This window comes from Octodon degus, unplaced genomic scaffold (assembly GCF_000260255.1).
Source record: "Octodon degus isolate 3935 unplaced genomic scaffold, OctDeg1.0 scaffold00035, whole genome shotgun sequence".
NCBI lineage: Eukaryota > Metazoa > Chordata > Mammalia > Rodentia > Octodontidae > Octodon > Octodon degus.
The window spans coordinates 14,544,801-14,563,366 of NW_004524611.1; the positions used below are offsets into that span (position 1 = coordinate 14,544,801).

Here is an 18,566-nt window from a genome sequence, read left to right on the forward strand (position 1 = left end):
AGAAGAAGAAGAAGAAGCCGGCAGGGTAGAGCGCGTCTGTAGATCCCAGCGACTTTGGGGGAATCGCTAAGTTGAGCCTAGCCAGGGCATCATCACGGGGGGAAGGAAAAAGAAGATCTTGAGCTCTCCCACTGGTTTGGCAGTACAGAAACTGGTCCTAAAGACAGTACAGACAGGAGAACCGGGCAGGCCTAGGGTGCAGGCCCGGGGTAGGTGCATTGCTTGGAAGGATGCTGTAGGAGAGAGAAATGAAGCCAGGGTGGTCAAGGGGCCTGAGGTTGGCGGGCCTGCTTGTCCGCTGAGCAGGCTGCACTTGTCTTGAAGGCCACAGAGAGCTCCTGAGGGTTTTAAAGGTGTTGCAAAGTCAAATGTGGATTTTAGAAAGGTTTTAAGGGAAAATGATATGAAGGTGTGCAGGGTGGGAAGTCCATAGGGAAACTCTTTGTCTGTGGTAAAAGTGCCCAAAGAGGGCTGGGGAGATAGGTCAGAGGCATAAGTACTTACCTGGAAAGTGCAAAGTCCCAAGTTCTATTCCTGGCCCTGCAAGCTGGCCCAGAGTACCATTAGGGGGACCAGATGTGGTGATGCATGCCTATAATTCCAGCCTTGGGAGGCAGAGGCAGGCGGATTGCTGAAAGTTCAAAGCCAGCCTGATAGGGAAAATTTGTCTCAACAAAACAAAACATACTATTCACTAAAAACAGTTTATAGTTATATAATGGACTATATTATTCAGGCTTCGAAAAGAAGGAAATTCTGACACATGTAAAACGTGCATAAACCTTGAGGATCCCAAGTGGAACAAGCCAGTCACCAAAGGACAGATACTGTAGAATTCCTTTTATATAAAGTTCCTAATGCAGTCAGAATCATAGGGATAAATAGTAGAATGAATGGATACCAGATGCTAGGGAAAGGAGAATGTTTAATAGGAACAGGGTGTTTTGTTTTATTGAGATTGTCTTGCTATGTAGCACAGGCTGGCCCAAGTTCTGGGATTTTTCCTTTATGCTTAGCTAAGAGACAAGAGATTGATTGTTTGATGGATGGATGGATGGATTTTTGTCTTTTTGAAACAGGTTTCATTATGTACTTCAGACTGGCCTTGAACTCCCAGTGATCTTCCTGCCTCAGCCTCCCCAGTGCTGGGATTGCTGGTCTGTGCCACCACGCCCAGCAAAGGCAGGCTTTTAGCTTTGCAAGATGAAAAGAATTCTAGAGATGGAGGGTGGTGATGGTTGCACAATGATGTGAATATAGTTAATACCACTGAACTGGATACTTTAAAATGGTTAATAGAGCCAGGCATGGTGGCACAAGCCTGTAATCCCTTAGGAGGCTAAGGCAGGAAGTTTGCCATCAGTTCGAGGTCAGCCCCTGAGCTAATAGCAAGACCTTGTCTCAAAAAACTGAATAAAAGGGCTGGGGAGATGGCTCAGTGGAATAAGCACTTCCCTGGCAAGCGCAAGGGCCTGAGTTCAATCCCCGGTCCGCCAAAAAAAAAAAAAAAAAAAATAATAATAATAATAATAACAATCCCCAGTTCCACCAATAAAAAAATAAAATGAAATGGTTAATAGTAAATTTTATGTTATGAATATCTTACTTTAAAAATGTAGAAAGTCTGAGCTGTGCTAGTAACCATGGGTGTGAAAGCACAAGGCCCTGTGAATGTGGCATTGTCCCAAGTGATGGCTGTGGGACGAGAAGAACGAGATGTCCAGGAAATCCTCCAGTTTATCTTGTCTAATGGGGAAGAGGCTGGTTCAGAGCTCAGGAAGTGTCTGAGCAAGAATCAGAGGCTGGAGGGGGAGCTTCGGGAGGAGGGGACCTCAGCGAGCCATGGAGGCTGGGGATGGGAGAGGAAGTAGAGAGGCCACAGAGGCCAGGACTGAATTCTGGTGGCCTCTGAAGTCCTTGCTGAGTGGCTTGGCCAGAACTTACACTGGCTGTCCCTGTCTCTCCCACACAGGGAAGAGAGGCTCTGGTACCCAGGCAGATGCTGTGCCACTGAGGTATATCCCCAGCCCTCAGCATCTTGATGAAAGCCAGGAAAGTGCATCCAAAGCCGAGGGACCTTGTTGAGAAAGAGTAGCACTGGTAGTGTGCCCCAGGGTCAAGTGAGACGAAGGAGGCAGACAGGAGGTGGCTTCAGAGCAGGAGGTGGGGGCTGGGAGGCTGCAGTCACAGTGACATGGAATTCAGATCAAATGGAAGACAACAGCACCAGAGGAACTTTGGAAGGCAGCTTTACTATGCTAGCACGCTGCAGAACCCTGAGTTTCAAATCCCCAACCCTGTTCTGAGGTTATTAATCACTTATATAGTTTTCAGAAGGAAGTACAAAAAGGCAGGTAACATCACATTTTATAGTTGGTGACACATATCTTTGTCTTTTTTTTTTTTTTTGGCAGAACTGGGGATTGAACTCAGGCCCTTATGTTTGCCAGGCAAGCACTTATTCTGCTGAGCCATCTCCCTAGCCCATCTCTGTCATTAATTGTCTTTTTATTCCATCCCAGGGCCTGTGTTGCCAAACCCGCCCCCAGGGCGTGCTGAGATGGCAGTTGAGACTGGGTGTGGTGGAGTGTGCCTGTAATCCCAGTGTTTGGGAGGCTGTAAAACAGGAGAATCACTGTGAGTCTGATCTAGTAGTGAGACCCTGAACACCCTGGTGACCTTTCCCTAAAAATAAAAAATAAAAAAATTTTGTTTTGTTCTGTTTTTGGTATTGGGGATTGAACTCAAGACCTTGCACTTGCCAGACAGTTGCTTATGCTGCTGAGCTATCTCCCCGGCCCCCTTTGTCATTAATTGCTAGGCAGAATTTCCCCTTACAGAAACTAATAAGATTGTTATCATATAACAGTGGGGGGTGGTCAATCATTGTGTGAGACTGGGCAGAAGTGTCCTTGAGGTGGTGACTTTCTGGGACTTGCAAGTAAGCAAAACATACTGTCTGGCTAAGCTGCACTTTTGTGTGTGTGTGTGTGTGTGTGTGTGTGTGTGTGTGTGTGTGTGTATTTTGTTCAGGGTCTCACAGTGCAGCTCAGACTCATAGTGATTCTCCTGTTTTCAGCCTCCCCAGAGCTGGGATTACAGGTGCATGCCACCATGCCTGCATTCGGTCGCCAGCTCATCAGGCCTGGGGGCTGGGCTGGAACGACATGTGGTGCCAGGGACCAAACCCCGGCCCCTGCATTTGCCTATGCAGGAGCTCAGTCCACTGAGCTGTCTTGCTGGTCCTAAGCTGCACTTATCTTAAAGCTGGCCCCTGGAGCATCAAGCCTTGTTAAGTTTATAGCTTTCTAATTATGAAAACTGGCTGTGCTTCCAAGTCTCATCCTTGAATAGTGTTTAGAAGTATACTGGTGTTCGAAATACAGAAACATACAATTTTCATTACATTTAAAATAGGCTTTGGGGGCCTGCCCTTTAGCTCAGTCCTTTAAGTGGCTGCTTCAACAAAGCAGTCAGGCTCAGGATGCTGTGGTTCGATCCCCACAACTCAAGCCAGCCAAACCTGCCCTGAAGGCATTCGGAGCAAAAAAAAAAAAAAAAAAATCCTTAAAATAGGCTAGGGCCGGGGAGATAGCTCAGTAGAATTAGCGCTTGCCTGGCAGGCACAAGGGCCTGAGTTCAGTCCCTGGTTCTGCCAATAGATAAATTAATTAATTAATTGCCTTTATGACAGCACTTGGGAGGGGCTGGCCAGAGCGGAAGGAGGCAAGCATGGAATGGTTTTATGACTTTCCTGGGTTGGGGGAGACCCAAGAGTACCACTGGGCCTCAGAGTGATAGCAGAGCAGAGACACATGGAGTGCATAAGGAGAGCTGGGTGTAGGCGGGGAGAGCTGGCTGCTGGGCTGTGTAGCAGAGGAGGAAGCAGTTCTCCTGCTGGATGAGCAGTGAGGATGGGCAGGGTGTTCAGGAGCTCAAGGTGAGGGCCCAGCTCAGAGCCGAGCAGGGAGCAGAGGCACGAGGCCATGGGCAGGCCTTCTTGCACGGACTCCAGACTTCTACATGGGGGCTTTCGGTGCCCTGGGCAGATGTAGCCTGCTCTTCAGGGTTGGGTGGGGATGGTAGGAGCAGAATTTTTTTTTTTTTTTTTTTTATGAGCAGAATATATTTATTGAGAGAAAGAAAGCTCCTGTCCCAAGAGAGGGACAGGAGGAGGGGCCCGAGCGGGTAGTTTCCCCCCCAGAATTCTTATCAAAACCCCACATCTGGGTAAAGGGCCCAGAGAAGTGCACTATGGCTTGGGGAATCCAGGGCATTTAGAAAAACCCCTCCTGACTCTCTCAGAGGTGACAGGCTCCGGCCTGGGAAACTGGGGTGCAGTCAGCAAGGAACCTGGGAGATTAGGGATGCAAGGTGCTGGGAGGGCAGGGCACTGGAGCAGTCTGAGTTCTGGAAGCAGATGTTGGAGCAGAGTTAGGAGTGTAGAAGATTGTGGTACGGGTGGCAGCGATGGGTACAAAACAAAAAGGAGGTAGCGACAGGATCTGTTGAGGTCTGCCATGGCCTACCCAACCCAACCCAGCCCTCAGTGTCACAGGGTCCCTTAGAAGAGCCTGGGCTAGACAGAGTGATCAGGCCCTGTGCAGCTGGCAAGGTGTCCCTTTGGAAGATGCCGCCTATGGTGACATGAGCTAGTTCCTCAGCATCACTGAGCCTCCGCTGTGAGGTGGAGAGTGACAACAGGGTTGAGGAGGGAAGAGAATGAGCGAGAGTTCACAGCGGCTCTAGGGGGCTGCAGGCTTCCCCTGGGCAGTCCCCACCTCCCCCAAGTGGCTGCCAGGGGTGGAGAAGCCACTGAAACCTCTGAGACACTGTGCAGGACCTGTCTGTCTTTTGCAGAAAACACACCACTTCCTTTACTGTGTGGACACAGGCTGGGCTGTAGGGGCTGAAGAGTCTGACTTTGAAGGCTGGGCCTTCCCCTTTCCAGGGGTGACACTAATAGAAGATTTTGTGACCCCGGAGGAAGAGGCCGAGATGGTGCGCTTGATGGACCGGGACCCCTGGAAGCTGTCTCAGTCTGGCCGTAAGAAGCAGGTATGGTGGCCCGTGGGGCCGTGAGGCTGCAGGGCCCTCAGTTACCTCTGCAGCCACCTGAGGGCCCCAGTGGGGCATGGGCAGCCAGGGTCACTAAGGGCTGTGTCCAGCGAGCACCTCCCCGGTACTGGTTCTCTGTGCCCATCTCCAGCAGTGGGCTCCTTGGCAGGCAGGCTCTAGACAGAGATCCCCATTCTCCAAGGCTGCTACACAACACCCTTCTCCATTCTCTCCCTGTCATGTCCCTCGTCCTCTTGCATGTTCCTGTTCTCACCAGGAACTGGTCCTTCTTGACATCCACTGCTGTTTGCTTGCTCTTTTCCTCGTCCCAGCCCCCGCACCCCACAGGACCTGGGACCTTCTCGCTTCCACTCCTCCCCACCCACCTACCTTCTCACCTCCACTCATCCAACCTCCACATATGGCAGTCCCTGCCACCCCTTACCCTGTCGCTCGAGCCCTGTGGTGGTTTTGTGTCACAGCCCCAGTGATATCCAGGTAGCTGGAAGGTTCCCTCCTACTCTGCCTCAGGAGGCCTCCCCAGCCACATGCTTGCTGCTCCTTTTGTACTGATGCAGTGCTGAGGACATGGTCCCCTTATCCCCTCCTCCTCATGCACTGTATGTCCACCTCCTGAGCAGAGGCTGCCTGGTGCTTCCGCTCCTGTGAGATCATTCTCATGCCCCCATCTCTCTCCTCCCCTCCCTTTTCACTAACCTACCCCATACCAGCAGCCACTGCGACCCTCTGCGGCCCAACCTGGCACCATGTCTCGGCCACATCTCCTCTCTTCCTGGGCCAGAAACCAGAGGTATTTCCAGCTTTGCCTCTGTGGCTGAGCCTCCTTTGGTCATTCCTGCCAGCTCCCTGCAGAACATGTCCCAACTATATGCATGTCACCCTCCAGCTGCCACCATGGAGACCTGTGCCATCACCTGGGGACCTTGCCCAGGTTTCTGCAGCACCCCTGGCTTCTCTTATGTCCTGGATGACCCCTGTCAGATCATGATACCTTTTTTATTTTCAGTACTTGGGGAGTGACCCAGGGCCTTCACACCGAGCTATATCCCCACCTAACTTGCCCAGGCTGGGCTTGAACTTGATCCTTCTGCCTCAGGCCTCCCAAAGTGCTGGGACTACAAATGATATGTGTTACCACACCTGGCTTGTTTCTGGTTTTTTGGCTATTGTGAATAATGCAGCTGGAAACACTGTGTACAGGTTTTGCACATACACAGGGTGCATGTGCAGGTGAGGAGTTGTAGGTTGCGGGCTCCCCTTCCTGTGGTTCCAAGCCTCAGCTGACTTTGGCGTTGACCTGGTGGATGCTGCTGCCTGGGTGTAGCCTTGCCTGCAGATCCTGCTCCTTGCAATTGTTGCATACGAGAGCATACTCCCCACATGTAGACCCTCTCTCCAGCTCTGCCTGCTAGGGTATGGGGTGGAACACCCCGTATCCACCACATTCTCCTTCCTTCTTTCACCTTTTCCTCAGCATTTGCTGCCAGTGATGTTTGCCATTCATTTCCGCCCCTGCCTCCTTCTAGGATGTCCTGTCTATGGAGTCAGACTCGTGCATGCCTTCCTCTTTCTGCTTGAATTTCACTGGCTAAACTCAGACACCTCACCATTCCCTTTCTGTCCTCACCACAGGACTACGGCCCCAGAGTCAACTTCCGGAAACAGAAGCTGAAGATGGCAGGCTTCCAGGGCCTGCCCAGCTTCAGCCGAGAGGTGGTGCGGAGGATGGGTCTCTACCCTAGCCTGGAGGGCTTCCAGCCCGTCGAGCAGTGTAACCTGGACTACAGCCCTGTGCGTGGCTCTGCCATTGACCCTCACTTGGATGATGCCTGGCTGTGGGGTGAGCGGCTGGTGAGTCTCAACCTCCTGTCCCCCACTGTGATGTCCATGTCCCGGGAGTCACCTGACACACTGCTACTCAGTTTGGCTCCTCCTGCCAGCCCCAAGGACTGTATGGACAACAGTGTGTTCACCCCCACCCGCTCCGTCTTGTGCCAGGATGTGGAGGTGGCCATCCCTGTCCCCCGCTGCTCCCTGCTGGTGCTGACTGGGGCGGCGCGGCACCAATGGACTCATGCCATCCACCGCAGGCACATCACAGCCCGGCGGGTCTGTGCCACCTTTCGGGAGCTGTCAGCTGAATTCCAGCCCGGGGGAAGGCAACAGGACCTAGGACGTGAACTCCTGCAGCTCTCATGCTCTTTCCAAGGGAGACCCATGTGAACTGCCTCCCTGGGGACAGGCCTGTGCCAGCCTGGCCAGAGGTGCCCAGGACAGCTCTCTTCTCCTTGTTAGGTTTTGGTGGAAGCCATCTGACCCTGATGCTATGGGCAGTATGAGCCCTGTACAGAGTTGGTTCGGATGGGACCATACACAGGGTCCTGCCCTTTGGACCTATGCTACTGTTGGGGTTAATCTGTCACAGTCTAGAGTAACAATTGCACTTTCAAAATGCTGGTACATGTGTGAAATGACATTTGCCTTTACCTGTCTCAGGGTCTCCAGCTACTTGCCAGTCAGGCCCAGGAGCTAGGGACAATGTGGGCCTGAGGAGAGTGCAAGGATGGAAAGCATGACTGGTGGCAGATTTGAAGTTCAGGCTTCAGGTGGTGGCAGCTCCTGAGTTGGCTTGGCCTGGGTCATGCTTCACCTTAGTGCGGGGAGTGTGATGGGCAGGGACAATGGACAGCTTGGTTCCCCTCACCACCCTGTTAAAAGTAGGAAAAAAGGCTTTTCCCCTCCTAGGATGCCTTGAGGTTGTTTCTTTGGTGGCACTCATGGTGTGTGTGGGGGGTGCTTACCTGGAAAAGGTGGCTGCCCTGGTCACCTCCATCAGACAGTAGGGAGAACGGTGGCTGGACCTCTTTCTTGGGGCTCATGAGACAAAATATACTCAGCTGAGTGCCACCTGCCTTAGGCTCCTGGGGGGAATAGGGCTGCGTCACCCCCTGGGAAAGAGTCCTGATCAATGTGCTCTGTAAGTCCTTGAAAACCACTAAGAGCTCTGAGGCACCATCTGCAGAGCAGCTTCCCAGCCACTGGCCAAGCTAAATCCTGCAAAGGCCCTGCGAGAGCTGGCTGGGAGTGGCAGAATATGCCTGTAACCCCACACTCAGGAAGCTGAGGCAAGACTCTGCTATGGATCAAGATTCTGTTAAAAAAAAAAAAAAGATCCTGTGAGAGGTGGCTGGCAGGTGGGCATGGGCTCTGGGGCCAGTGACTGCTGTCTCTGTGTCCCTCTCTGGGTGGAGAGCACTTTGTCCCTCATTGGGCTCTGAGATGTCAGTGGGGCCTCGGGGGAACTTCTGTCCAACAGGGTCAGGGTCAGCAGGATTCAGGGATCCAAGCAGTGAAGAAACTTGTGCTTGCCAAACAGTCCACACTGGCCCAGTTTGCAGCTCTGTAGAACACACTGTAGGAGATGAGCGTCTAAGTGACAGTCAAGGTGCTGGTCCCCACAGCTGCACGAAGCCAGTAAGCCCTGCTATCTTCCTTAGGCACATCTTTTTAAATTTTTTTTTATGAATTTAGGACAGGGTCTACAGGCTGTACAGGGTCTCACTATGTAGATTGGACTCGTAGTGATTCTGTTTCCAGCCTCCCAAGGCCCACCATGCCCAGTCTCAATCACTGCCTCAGTATGCCCTGGGGGTGGGACCGGCACAGCACACGGGATTGAACCTCGGCTGCTGCACGCTGCCTAAGCGGGCGCTTTAGTCTGCTGAGCTATCTGGCTGCCCTGCCCACAGCCACATCTTAACCCAAGATGGGCTGCTGTTCCTGAGCCAGGCTCAGTGGTGCATGTCTGTACTCCCAGTGCCAAGGGAGGCTGAAGCAGGGAGAGTGCAAGTTCAAGTCCTGCTCCTGCAACTTTCTGAGACCCTGTATCACTAAGAAACAAAGTGGGATGTAGCTGAATGCAAAGGACCCGTCTACCCACAAGTCTCTCCAAGAGTGCAGAGCTTAGAAGAACTTTACTGGTTTATTCAGTTCAATCCAGGGCAACTGTTAAAAATCCATACACAGGTCAGGAGTTACATCCGCCAAAAGTCTACACAGTGTCATGCATACAGGATAGGCGGCACGGACAGCACCCCCTACAGGTTAGCCCCATCCACTGGGCTCACAGTTTGTCTTCAACAGACCTTCCTTGGAGATGCTAAATCATGTTCTGCCTTCGATTTCTAAAACAAAAACCCCTGAGTTTTGAGATGAAGGGTATGTGGGGGCCGCACACTGGGAATGCCCAGCGCATCTGCTGCGTCTGGTCCACAGCAGGGCTGCAGAGTCAAAATGAGGACACCGTACCTCACACTGCAAAATCAGGTTATGCCTGCAGAAGCTGCATGCTGCCTTCCCATCCTCCAGGCTGACCCGCTGAGTTGTCTGTGCTGCTCCCAAGGGCAGCTGGCCTCCCAGGTGGGGATGGTCCAAGGTTTCCAATGAGTGCAGTCACCTCCGAGCCTCAGACCATGCAAGGCTGGATCTGGGAGCGTGAGATCACAGGGATATCACTGACCAGAGCACTGACAGAGCCACGGCTCTGCTCCTTGCTGTGGCACCATCACTGGGCACCCACTGTCTGGTGCTGGTCTGCTGGACAGGCAGGACACTCTGCTTGTGGACCAGGTATAATCCCTGGCTCTGCTGGGATAGGGGTGAGTTTGGCACAGTTTGTGGAACTGGGCACCATGGGCAGAAGCACCAGATGGTCTTGGGAGGAGGGCGGCAGGAGTGGGTCCAATGTAGCTCTTCTCAAAGGCTCTGGATGGAGGAAAGGCTCGCTGTTCCCTCCCAGCCATGGGAGCAGCTCATTCAGAAGAGCCAGCCTATCCTGCCCCTGCCAGGACCCAGCAGCCATCCTGTAGTGACAGCAACGTTCTTTTGTGTGTGGCTGGCTCAGCCCACCCTGAGGGTGGGGCTGGACTGAACCAAGGTCCCTGAGCTTTGCCTAAGCTTGCCTAAGGAGGCGCTTTAGACCTCTGAGCTATCTCGTTAGTCCCTGACAGTGACATTCTTTACACATTAAAGCAGTCAAGCCTTTGACAGAGCTCCAGGAAAGCAGGCACATGCTAGAAGGCAGTGAGTGGGTCATAGAGAGATGTCCTCTAGGGAGATATAGGACCTGCTCCGAATCTGAAGGGCTCTGGCCCCAGGGGACCAGAATGTTCAGGATCCTGGTAGATGGCCTGGGACTGCCACAGCATTCATACAATCATGGGGCGAGCTTCTAGAGTTTGTGATTGACTCATGGTCCAATGCTGGGATTAGAGGTTTGAGTGCTACCCCAACCCTGGGGCAGGTAGCCCCTGCATACAATATAAGGGAAGGAAAGAGGCTTGTCTCTCCTCTTTTTGCTCTTATTGCCTTTTCTGTTTTTCACTACCACGAACTGTCACCCCTGTGCCATGTGCCACCCTGCCTGGGAACCAGCTGATTATGGACTGAAACCTCCAGTGAAACTGTAAGCTAAATAATCCTTTCCCTCTTTAATTCAGACTTTGGGTATTTTGTCTCAGCAAGGACAGAACAGTAACTAAGACAACATCCTCACAGCATGTCACATTCCTAGAAACTTTAGTGAGGCCTCCCAGTGAACCCCGACACTCAATCCAGATACCACAAAGACAGTATGCTCTTAAAGATGTAAGTGAACCAGGAAGAACTGATGTGGCTGTTTATATATAGGCCAAAAGACAAGGCACCCCTCCAGGTGACTTCTGGACATTAGGGTAAACAGGGTCTAGAAAGAGCACGCTCCCACATAAGCCCACATCTGTTGGATGCTCAGTGACAGTGCCACAGCCCTCCTGCACGGCTGTGTAAACATGGTGTGGGGACCCAATGGTGCTCTGTGTCATGATGAGCATTTACCCACATGGGCCCCTGGCCACACTACCTGTGGGCCAGGTCAATGGCCATGTTGAGACAGGGAGCTGGGCCGGGCCTGGTGCCTGGGCTGGTGTCCTGTCCTGCTGTTCATGCAGCCCAGTGGAGACTTAGGTTCAGAGAAGGACACCTTGGACTGTGGTCACATCCCTACCTGGTGGCTTGGTGAATCAGTGTGGCCTGGCCTCTAGGCTGGCTGCAGAGGGGGATCTGAGCCTAGTGTGCTTCCAAGCACCCTTCAACTAAACTGCTTCAACCTCAGTCAGCCTCCCCACACCAAATCTTCCCCAGGGTCTGACAATCCCAATGCGCACTACAGCATCCACCACTCCAGCTGACTGTGCCCCAGGCCTTCCTTCCACAAGGCAGGGACCCAGCTCTCTGTAGGGATGGAAGGAAAGCACCAACCACACTGGGAGCCCTGCTAATCACAGGGCCTTTTGACCTAGTGGGCCACCATGAAGCACAATTCTGCATGCTGGGTACAAAACCTTGAACTCACAGCTCAGGTTCCATGCCACAGGGGCCAGCACTCAGAACCCCCTTGAATACTAGTGCTGCCTAGCGTCCTTCCTGGGACAGCTTCTTGGGCTTTCCCCCACCACAGGAAGTGCCCAGGGCCAAGGAGATGGCTTTAGCCACAGAATCCCCAATCACTGGAGCTCCGTGGTTTTTATGGCACGATGACAGAAGTCCTTTGGCCTTGGACTGTCTGGCAATGTCAAAGCAGCCTGCCATGCCATCTGCCTTCCTGGATACCCGAACGCCTCACACCACCTGTAGGCTGCGCTCCTGCCCGTCCAGCTGCACCTTGAGCTTATGTAGCTCCTCAATCTCGCGGTTGTGGCGCTCGGTCTTGTGCCGCACCAGTGAGCGGTAGAAGTGGATGGTGAAGACCACGAAGATGAGGCCCACGGGCACCATGATGATAGTAGACACCAAGGCAGCCTGCCAGCCTGTGTGGCTGCTGGGCGCAGGGCCGGGTTGGTGCCTGGCATCTACAGGGAGGAACTTGATCCAGCAGAGCAATACCACCTCAGCCAGGAAGAGCAGGATGCCAAGCACAGTGGAGAAGCCCCAGGCCAGCTCAATGTAGGGGTGCATGCGCTCATGTGGAGATTCGCTGATGGAGTTGAGGTTGTGGATGTTGCTCACGGCCTCCACATTGGGTAGGATGCAGGTGCTGATGAGGAGGGCGAACAGGTGCACGGCCACCAGCACCGTGGTGCAGGCGCTGAAGGCGATGAGCAGCGGTCTTGGGTACTGGTACTGTGTCTCCAGCTGCACCTCCACCATGGCTACCTGTGGGGGCAGAGGGTGGGGCCGCACCAGGTGGGCAGGGCTACACCTCCCCAGGGCCATGTTTACCCAGGGGGATGAGGGTGGGGTACACAGCAGCAGGTTGGCCCACACTCAGCCCTTGAGGTCCAGACACAGACTCCTGCAGGTACCCCAGACTCAGGGCTGTACACCTGGAGAGCCTCTTATGGACCACAGGTGTGTCCCCAGCTGAGACCCAGGGAGGGCAGGTGGCCAGATTCTAAAGTCCAGGGGAGAAAGCCTGGAAAGGAGGCCAGGCATCAACAGAAAGCTGGGCCATGGCTTTGCTTCGGCCACAGGTTTCCCCATGCAATGTCTGAAATACACAAGGGTGGTGGTGGTCTCTGTTACTCAGAACAGGGCGGGGGGGGGTATTATAAGCCTTTCAACAGTTGTTTAGATTTTTGGTTTTTTTGGGGGGATGTGGTCTTGGTTTGTAGCCTAGGCTAGCCTTGAATTCACTGTGTAGCCCAGGCTGTTCTTGAACTTGGCAGCAATGTTCACACCTCAGCCTTGTGAATACTACGGTTACAGAGTTGTGCTACCATGCCGTTTCAGCAGAGTTTTTTTTTTTTTTTTTTTGTCTTTTTGAGACAGAGTCTCACTATACAGTACAGGCTGGCCATGAGTTCAATTTGTAGCCCAGGCTGGTCTCGAACTTGAAACAATCCTTCTGCCTCAGCCTCTTGAATGCTGGGATCATAGGTCTCCGCCACCATGCCCAGCTTGTGTTAGCAGTTCTTAAAGTTTTTTCCTCTCCCCTCCCACATCCCTTATTTCTCTCTCCTCTCTTTCTCTTTCACCCATTACATTTGCTTCTAAGATCTGACCATCCATTTCCAAAAATCTATAACAAAGCTGTGTGTGGTGGTGCTTCTCTACAATCCCAGCATTTCGGAAGCTGAGGCAGGAAGACTGAAAGTTCTAGCCCAGCTCAATTACATGGTGAGTTCTAGGCCAGCCTGGACTACAGAAAGAAACCCGGTCTCAAAAAATGCAAAGTCAGCAAGATTTCACAACTTTGTTGAGTAACTGCCACGCCTTGAGTGGGCCCCTCAGCCCTTCACCTCGCCTTGGCTGACACTGGAACATTTTGGTAGAAAAGGAAGTTACTCTAGTTCCATTGGACCAGAGCTGAACACAGCACAGCGGTGATGATGGCTGGGGCATTTGTAATAAGTATCTCTCCTGAAAAATGCAACATGACATGGGCTGAAAGGTGGCCTTTCTTCAGCACCCCAGTGGCTTAGGTAGGCTCTTGCTGCCCACAAAGGCTATGGCTCAACCCAAGGATATCACAAACTGGAGGCCTCCAAAGTAGGAAACAAAGATGGTTAGAAGGCAGGAGAGAGGGCTCACAAAGCAGTTCTGTTCCGCCTCCAGAGGAGAAAGGCCAGAAGGCCATTGCTCACTGTGTTTACGCAGGACTTTATGGGGTGGCTGTGGATCACTGCTCTCCGTGTTAGGGGAGAGAAACATGAAAAAATGAGCTTAAGGTCGGCACCTGTACCTGCAGCTAGACAAAGGGACAGATTTCCAATTCTAATCAAGGAATACTAATAAAAACAGAGGGCTCTGCCTGAGAAACTTGTCTGTTTTCATCCCAGTCCTTGATCTGAGCCAGCAACAGCTTTCGTTACCTGTTCTCCCAGCTGCCTCACGGCCTGGATATGGACCGGGTTTACTGGCAGCCTGCTAAACTAATCCAGGTATAGGCGCACTAGTGGCTCACCCACCCCGTGGCTCCACGCTGCACACTACCTTTGCTCCCGTCCTCCCCAGGGATGTGGGCTGAGTCTGTGGCTGCCTCCCTGAGAGGGGACTTCTGAAATATTTTCCCTAAAAGTTTAAGGATGCCCTTGCTGGTACCGGAGACAGAGCTCAGGGTAGAACTGAATTGCTACTAGAAAGTGTGCCCATCTTGGCCACGCTGAGGACAGACAGCACTCCTGATGCCTGGGGGACTTGGGCTCCCTCCCTCCTCTCAGTGCGTGCCACCCTGAATGCTGCCGTAAAGTCCCAGAAGGTCTCCTCTCCAGAATTCTCACTCCCTGTGGGTAACTTTATTCCCAATGCTTGTCTGCAAATCTCCATTAGTGGCATTGAAGCCTTCACCTTAGCTGAGCATTTTGTTGGATGAAATAAGGACTCCAAGGCAGGACTGCCCAGTTCAAGGCCAGCCTGGGCACTTTAATGAAACATTGTCTCAAAATATAAAATACAGTGGATGGGGATGTGCCTCAGTGGTAGAGTGCAAAAAAACAAGACAACAAAAATACAGGGCTGGGGAGACAGTTTGGTTGTCTAAATATCTGCCTGGCAAATGCAAGGACCCAGGTTTGATCCTGCATGCTGGGGCAGCACCTGAACCCCAGGTGCGCCTTGCTGGCCACCGAAACTGGGCATGGTGGTGCACACCTGTAATCCTGCTGGAGAGGCTGAGATAGGAAGATTGCTAGGAGTGGGAACTGTGTAGCAAGACCCTGTATCAAAAATAAACAAGGGAGACGACCCGGGCAGCAGGATCCTGAACAGACCCAGAGCGCAGGCCGGCGAGTGAGAGATGACCCAGGCCCTGTGGGATCCTGAACAGACCTAGAGCGCAGGCCCGGAGAGTGAGTGAGATGACTTAGGGCCGCGGGATCCTGAAGAGACCCAGAGCGCAGGCCCAGCACGGAACCCTTCAGCAGAACTCCCTGCAAAGAGGCTAGAGGCAAGACCCACCCAGCTGATTCAGGAGCAGAACATCTTGACAGAGTGATACAAAGGGTTCAACTCTAACGGCTGCAGCAGAAAGAAGTGGAGCACAGCAGCCAGATCCAAGCAAAACCCACCTGGAGGAATCTGAACTTCGTGGATCTGGACCTGGTGCTAAGGTAATAACTTTATCTAAGCTCTACACCAAAGGTCAGAAGACAGGTATACAAAATGACAAAGAGAAGGAACAAAATGCAGTCTCAGGCCCTGAGTCCACCCAGTACAAATGCAGAAGACACTAGCACTGAGGAAACTGGAAATCACACGCCAGATATCTCTGAAATTATAGCGTTGACAGTAAAGAATCAACTGCAGAAAGGTATAGAAGAAATCAGATCAGAAATAATTTCAGAACTAAAAAATGTAGTGGTAACTATAATCAAAGAAGTACTAAGTGCTTCTAAAGAATACACTGATAAAAAAATAGAGGAGAATATAAAAATGATGGAACCCCTGAATAAACAATTTAGGAAAGAAACAGAATCTATGAAACAGGTTCAAAGTGATATACAGGAAATTAAAACCTCAATCACAAGCTGGCAAAACCGTTTGCGTGAAAGTGAAAATAGACTTTCTGACCTGAAAGACACCATTGCAGCTAGTGAAAAAGTAAGAAAAGATCTCTTAAAAACAACTAGGATGCAGGAAAAAATAATACAATACCTGCAAGACGATGCAAAGATGAACAATGTGAGGCTAATAGGCATCAATGAAAAGGAAGGAGTCAATACAAATGATATAAAAAGAATATGGGCAGAAGTAATAGCAGAAAACTTCCCAAATATGGGGCAACAATCTGACATTCCTGTAATCGAAGGATATAGAACTCCAAATAGTATCAATCCAATGAAAACCACACCCAGACACATAATAATCAAGATTCCAGAAATTCAGCATAGGAACAGTATACTAAAAGCCGCTAAAGAAAAGAAACAGATCACTTTTAAAGGAAAACCCATCAGAATAACAGCAGATTTTTCTTCACAAACCATCAGGTCAAGAAGAGCATGGAGCAAAGTACTTCAAGTCTTGCAAGAAAACAAATTCCAACCCAGACTGATCTATCCTGCAAAACTCTCTTTCAAATATAATGGAGAAGTGAAATATTTTCATGACAAAGAACAACTAAAGAATTTCATGATGACAAAGCCAAGCCTACATAGACCACTAAATGATGTTCTAGAGAGGGAGCAAAATGATCACAGCCCCATGAATGAGAATGGAAAGAACCCGCCAAACAGGGCAAACAATTAAACAGAGGAGAGTAAGAGGTATACAATAGTAGTCTTTCAGTTATTCTTTGGTGTTCAGCAGCAGAATATTTTTATCAGCACACCCTACAAATGGACTTCTCTTCCACCCTATGGGTCATGATTCCACCTGAGTCTACAGGGTGGATTTCAAAGAAATAGCTGTAGCTCAGTTCCAAAAGTGACGCCTAGCCACCAGTAACTGTCACAGTCATTATGCATGTCCACAACACACTAGAACTTTGTGCGATATCCTATCCTCAAACTGCTAGAAGTGCTGGTCATTTACTTGCCATTCCAGTATTTATCTTATGTTTTACTCTTAGTACTTCTTTGCCATCATGAAAACTTTTTCTTAGTTCAATTGTTTTGAAACATTTAATTTTCTGAATATTGCTTAATCTTAATTTTTGTTCTAAGATTTACACTGTATCTTTGACTTACAATTTATTTAAAAGACATTGTATGATATCTTCTCCTAGTATTAGAAACTTTAAAAAGTATATTTCCATTTTCTGTTGACTTTAAAAAAAACAGAGGTTTGTATGTTGTTTATTTATTATTTCTTGCCTATATCTTGTAATATGAGAAACTACTTGGGCAGTAACAATACACAATGTACTAACCATTGTTACTCTCCTAAAATCTTGTGTTGAGATTTTGTAAATAAATAAATAAATAAATAATTTAAAAAATAAAATAAACAAGGGCCAGCCAAATAGCCCAGCGGATTAAAGCGCCTGCTGAGGCATACGCTGCAGCTAGAGTTCAACCCCAGGTCTGCTGTGCCAGCCCAGCCCCAGGGTCGCACTGAAACAGCGATTGAGACTGGGCGTGGTAGCGCAAGCCTGTAATCCCAGCACTTGGGAGGCTGTAAACAGGAGGATCACTAGTGAGACCTTGTACTGAATACAAAAAACAAGAAAAACAAAGAATGAAATCTCCTAAAGTTTGGAAAGCCCAATGTTTGGAAGGCCTGTATCCAAGAAGAAAACTGCAAATTGGAAGTAAATTCCAAGATTGGGGCCTCAAAAGGAAACCATCTTACCATATTAGGTCCTATAATACTTGTCAGTTTTTCAAAAGTTAAAAATAAAAAGCACAGGCCAGAAAAATCCAGTGCAATCCCACAATTCTGTGGTATGGAAAACAAACTGTGTGTGTGTGTGTGTGTGTGTGTGTGTGTGTGTGTGTGTGTGTCTATGTGTCTGTGTGGTATGAGGGACTGAATGGAAGGATTTTTAAAAAATTTATTTTATTTTAGGACAGTCTTACTAAGTTTCCAAGACTGGGTTCAGATTTCCAGTCCTGTCTCCCAACTAGCTGGAATTACAATCATGTATCGCTGTGCCTGGCTGAACTCCAATTTTTATTTTAATTTAATTAATTAATTATTTTTTTGCAGTACCAGGGATTGAACTCAGGACCCTGCATTTGCCAGGCAGATGCTTATTCTACTGAGCTATCTCCCCAGCCCTCCAATTTTTAATAATGACATCTAAGCTTCTCACACATATTTCTTCCTTTTCTTTCTTTCTTTCTTTCTTTCTTTCTTTCTTTCTTTCTTTTCTTTTCTTTTCTTTTCTTTTTTTTTTTTTTTTTTTTTTTGCGGAACTGGGGATTGAACTCAGGCCCTTGCGCTTGCCAGGGAAGCGCTTATTCCACTGAGCCATCTCCCTGCCCCCCCCCTTTTTTCTTTGGAGACAGGGTCTTGATATGTAGTTCAGGCTATCCTTAAACTCACTGTGTATCCCAGGCTAGCCTCAAAGTCACAGTGATCCTCCTGCCTCAGCCTCCTGGCTGAGATTACTGACATATTTCTTTAAGCTTTCTTGTGGTACTCAGGACTGAACCTAGGCTGGGCTTGAATTTGTAATACTTCTGCCTCAGGCCCCCCAGGGTGCTGGGATCACAGGTGTGCAATACCAAACTCAGCCAAGAATATTTTGTTTGTTTTTTCTTTTCTTTCTTTTTCTTTTTTGCAGAACCGGGGATTGAACTCAGGCCCTTGCGCTTGCCAGGGAATGTTTTTTTTGAGATAGGGTCTTGCTGTATATTCCAGGCTGACCTCAACCTTGCACCAATCCTGCCTCAGCCTCTCAAGTGCTGCAGTTACAGGGATGCACTACCATACCCATCATGAAAGTATTATTTTTAACCTAATAAGAACCACGGTCTTGGGGCTGGAGAGATGGCTCAGTGGTCTAAAGCACCTACTTGGAACAAGCTTGGCAAAGCACAGGGACCACGGTTCAATCCTTCAGCACCACA

At 50.1% G+C, this 18,566-nt stretch overlaps 2 protein-coding genes across 7 annotated transcripts in view; one reads left to right on the forward strand and one right to left on the reverse strand.

Moving 5' to 3' along the window:
• The window catches only part of Alkbh4 (alkB homolog 4, lysine demethylase), a 9,047-nt gene extending 753 nt beyond the window's left edge, over positions 1–8,294 (forward strand). Inside the window, exons 2-4 of one of the 4 annotated variants that reach the window (XM_023714462.1) lie at positions 4,861–5,058; positions 6,712–6,930; positions 7,078–8,294. In XM_023714462.1, the coding sequence (XP_023570230.1) occupies positions 4,861–5,058; positions 6,712–6,930; positions 7,078–7,302 (642 nt within the window). In that variant the 3' untranslated portion in view covers positions 7,303–8,294. Of the gene's footprint in view, positions 1–4,860; positions 5,059–6,711 lie in introns of all 4 variants that reach the window. The other 3 variants (XM_004630578.2, XM_023714464.1, XM_023714463.1) reach the window with 3 other exon arrangements.
• Positions 8,295–10,555: 2,261 nt separating this feature from the next.
• The window catches only part of Orai2 (ORAI calcium release-activated calcium modulator 2), a 14,078-nt gene continuing 6,067 nt past the window's right edge, over positions 10,556–18,566 (reverse strand). For all 3 annotated transcript variants that reach the window (XM_023714466.1, XM_023714465.1, XM_023714467.1), the window contains exon 3: positions 10,556–12,270. In XM_023714466.1, coding sequence (XP_023570234.1) covers positions 11,737–12,270 — 534 coding nt within the window. In that variant the 3' untranslated portion in view covers positions 10,556–11,736. The remainder of the gene's footprint in view (positions 12,271–18,566) is intronic.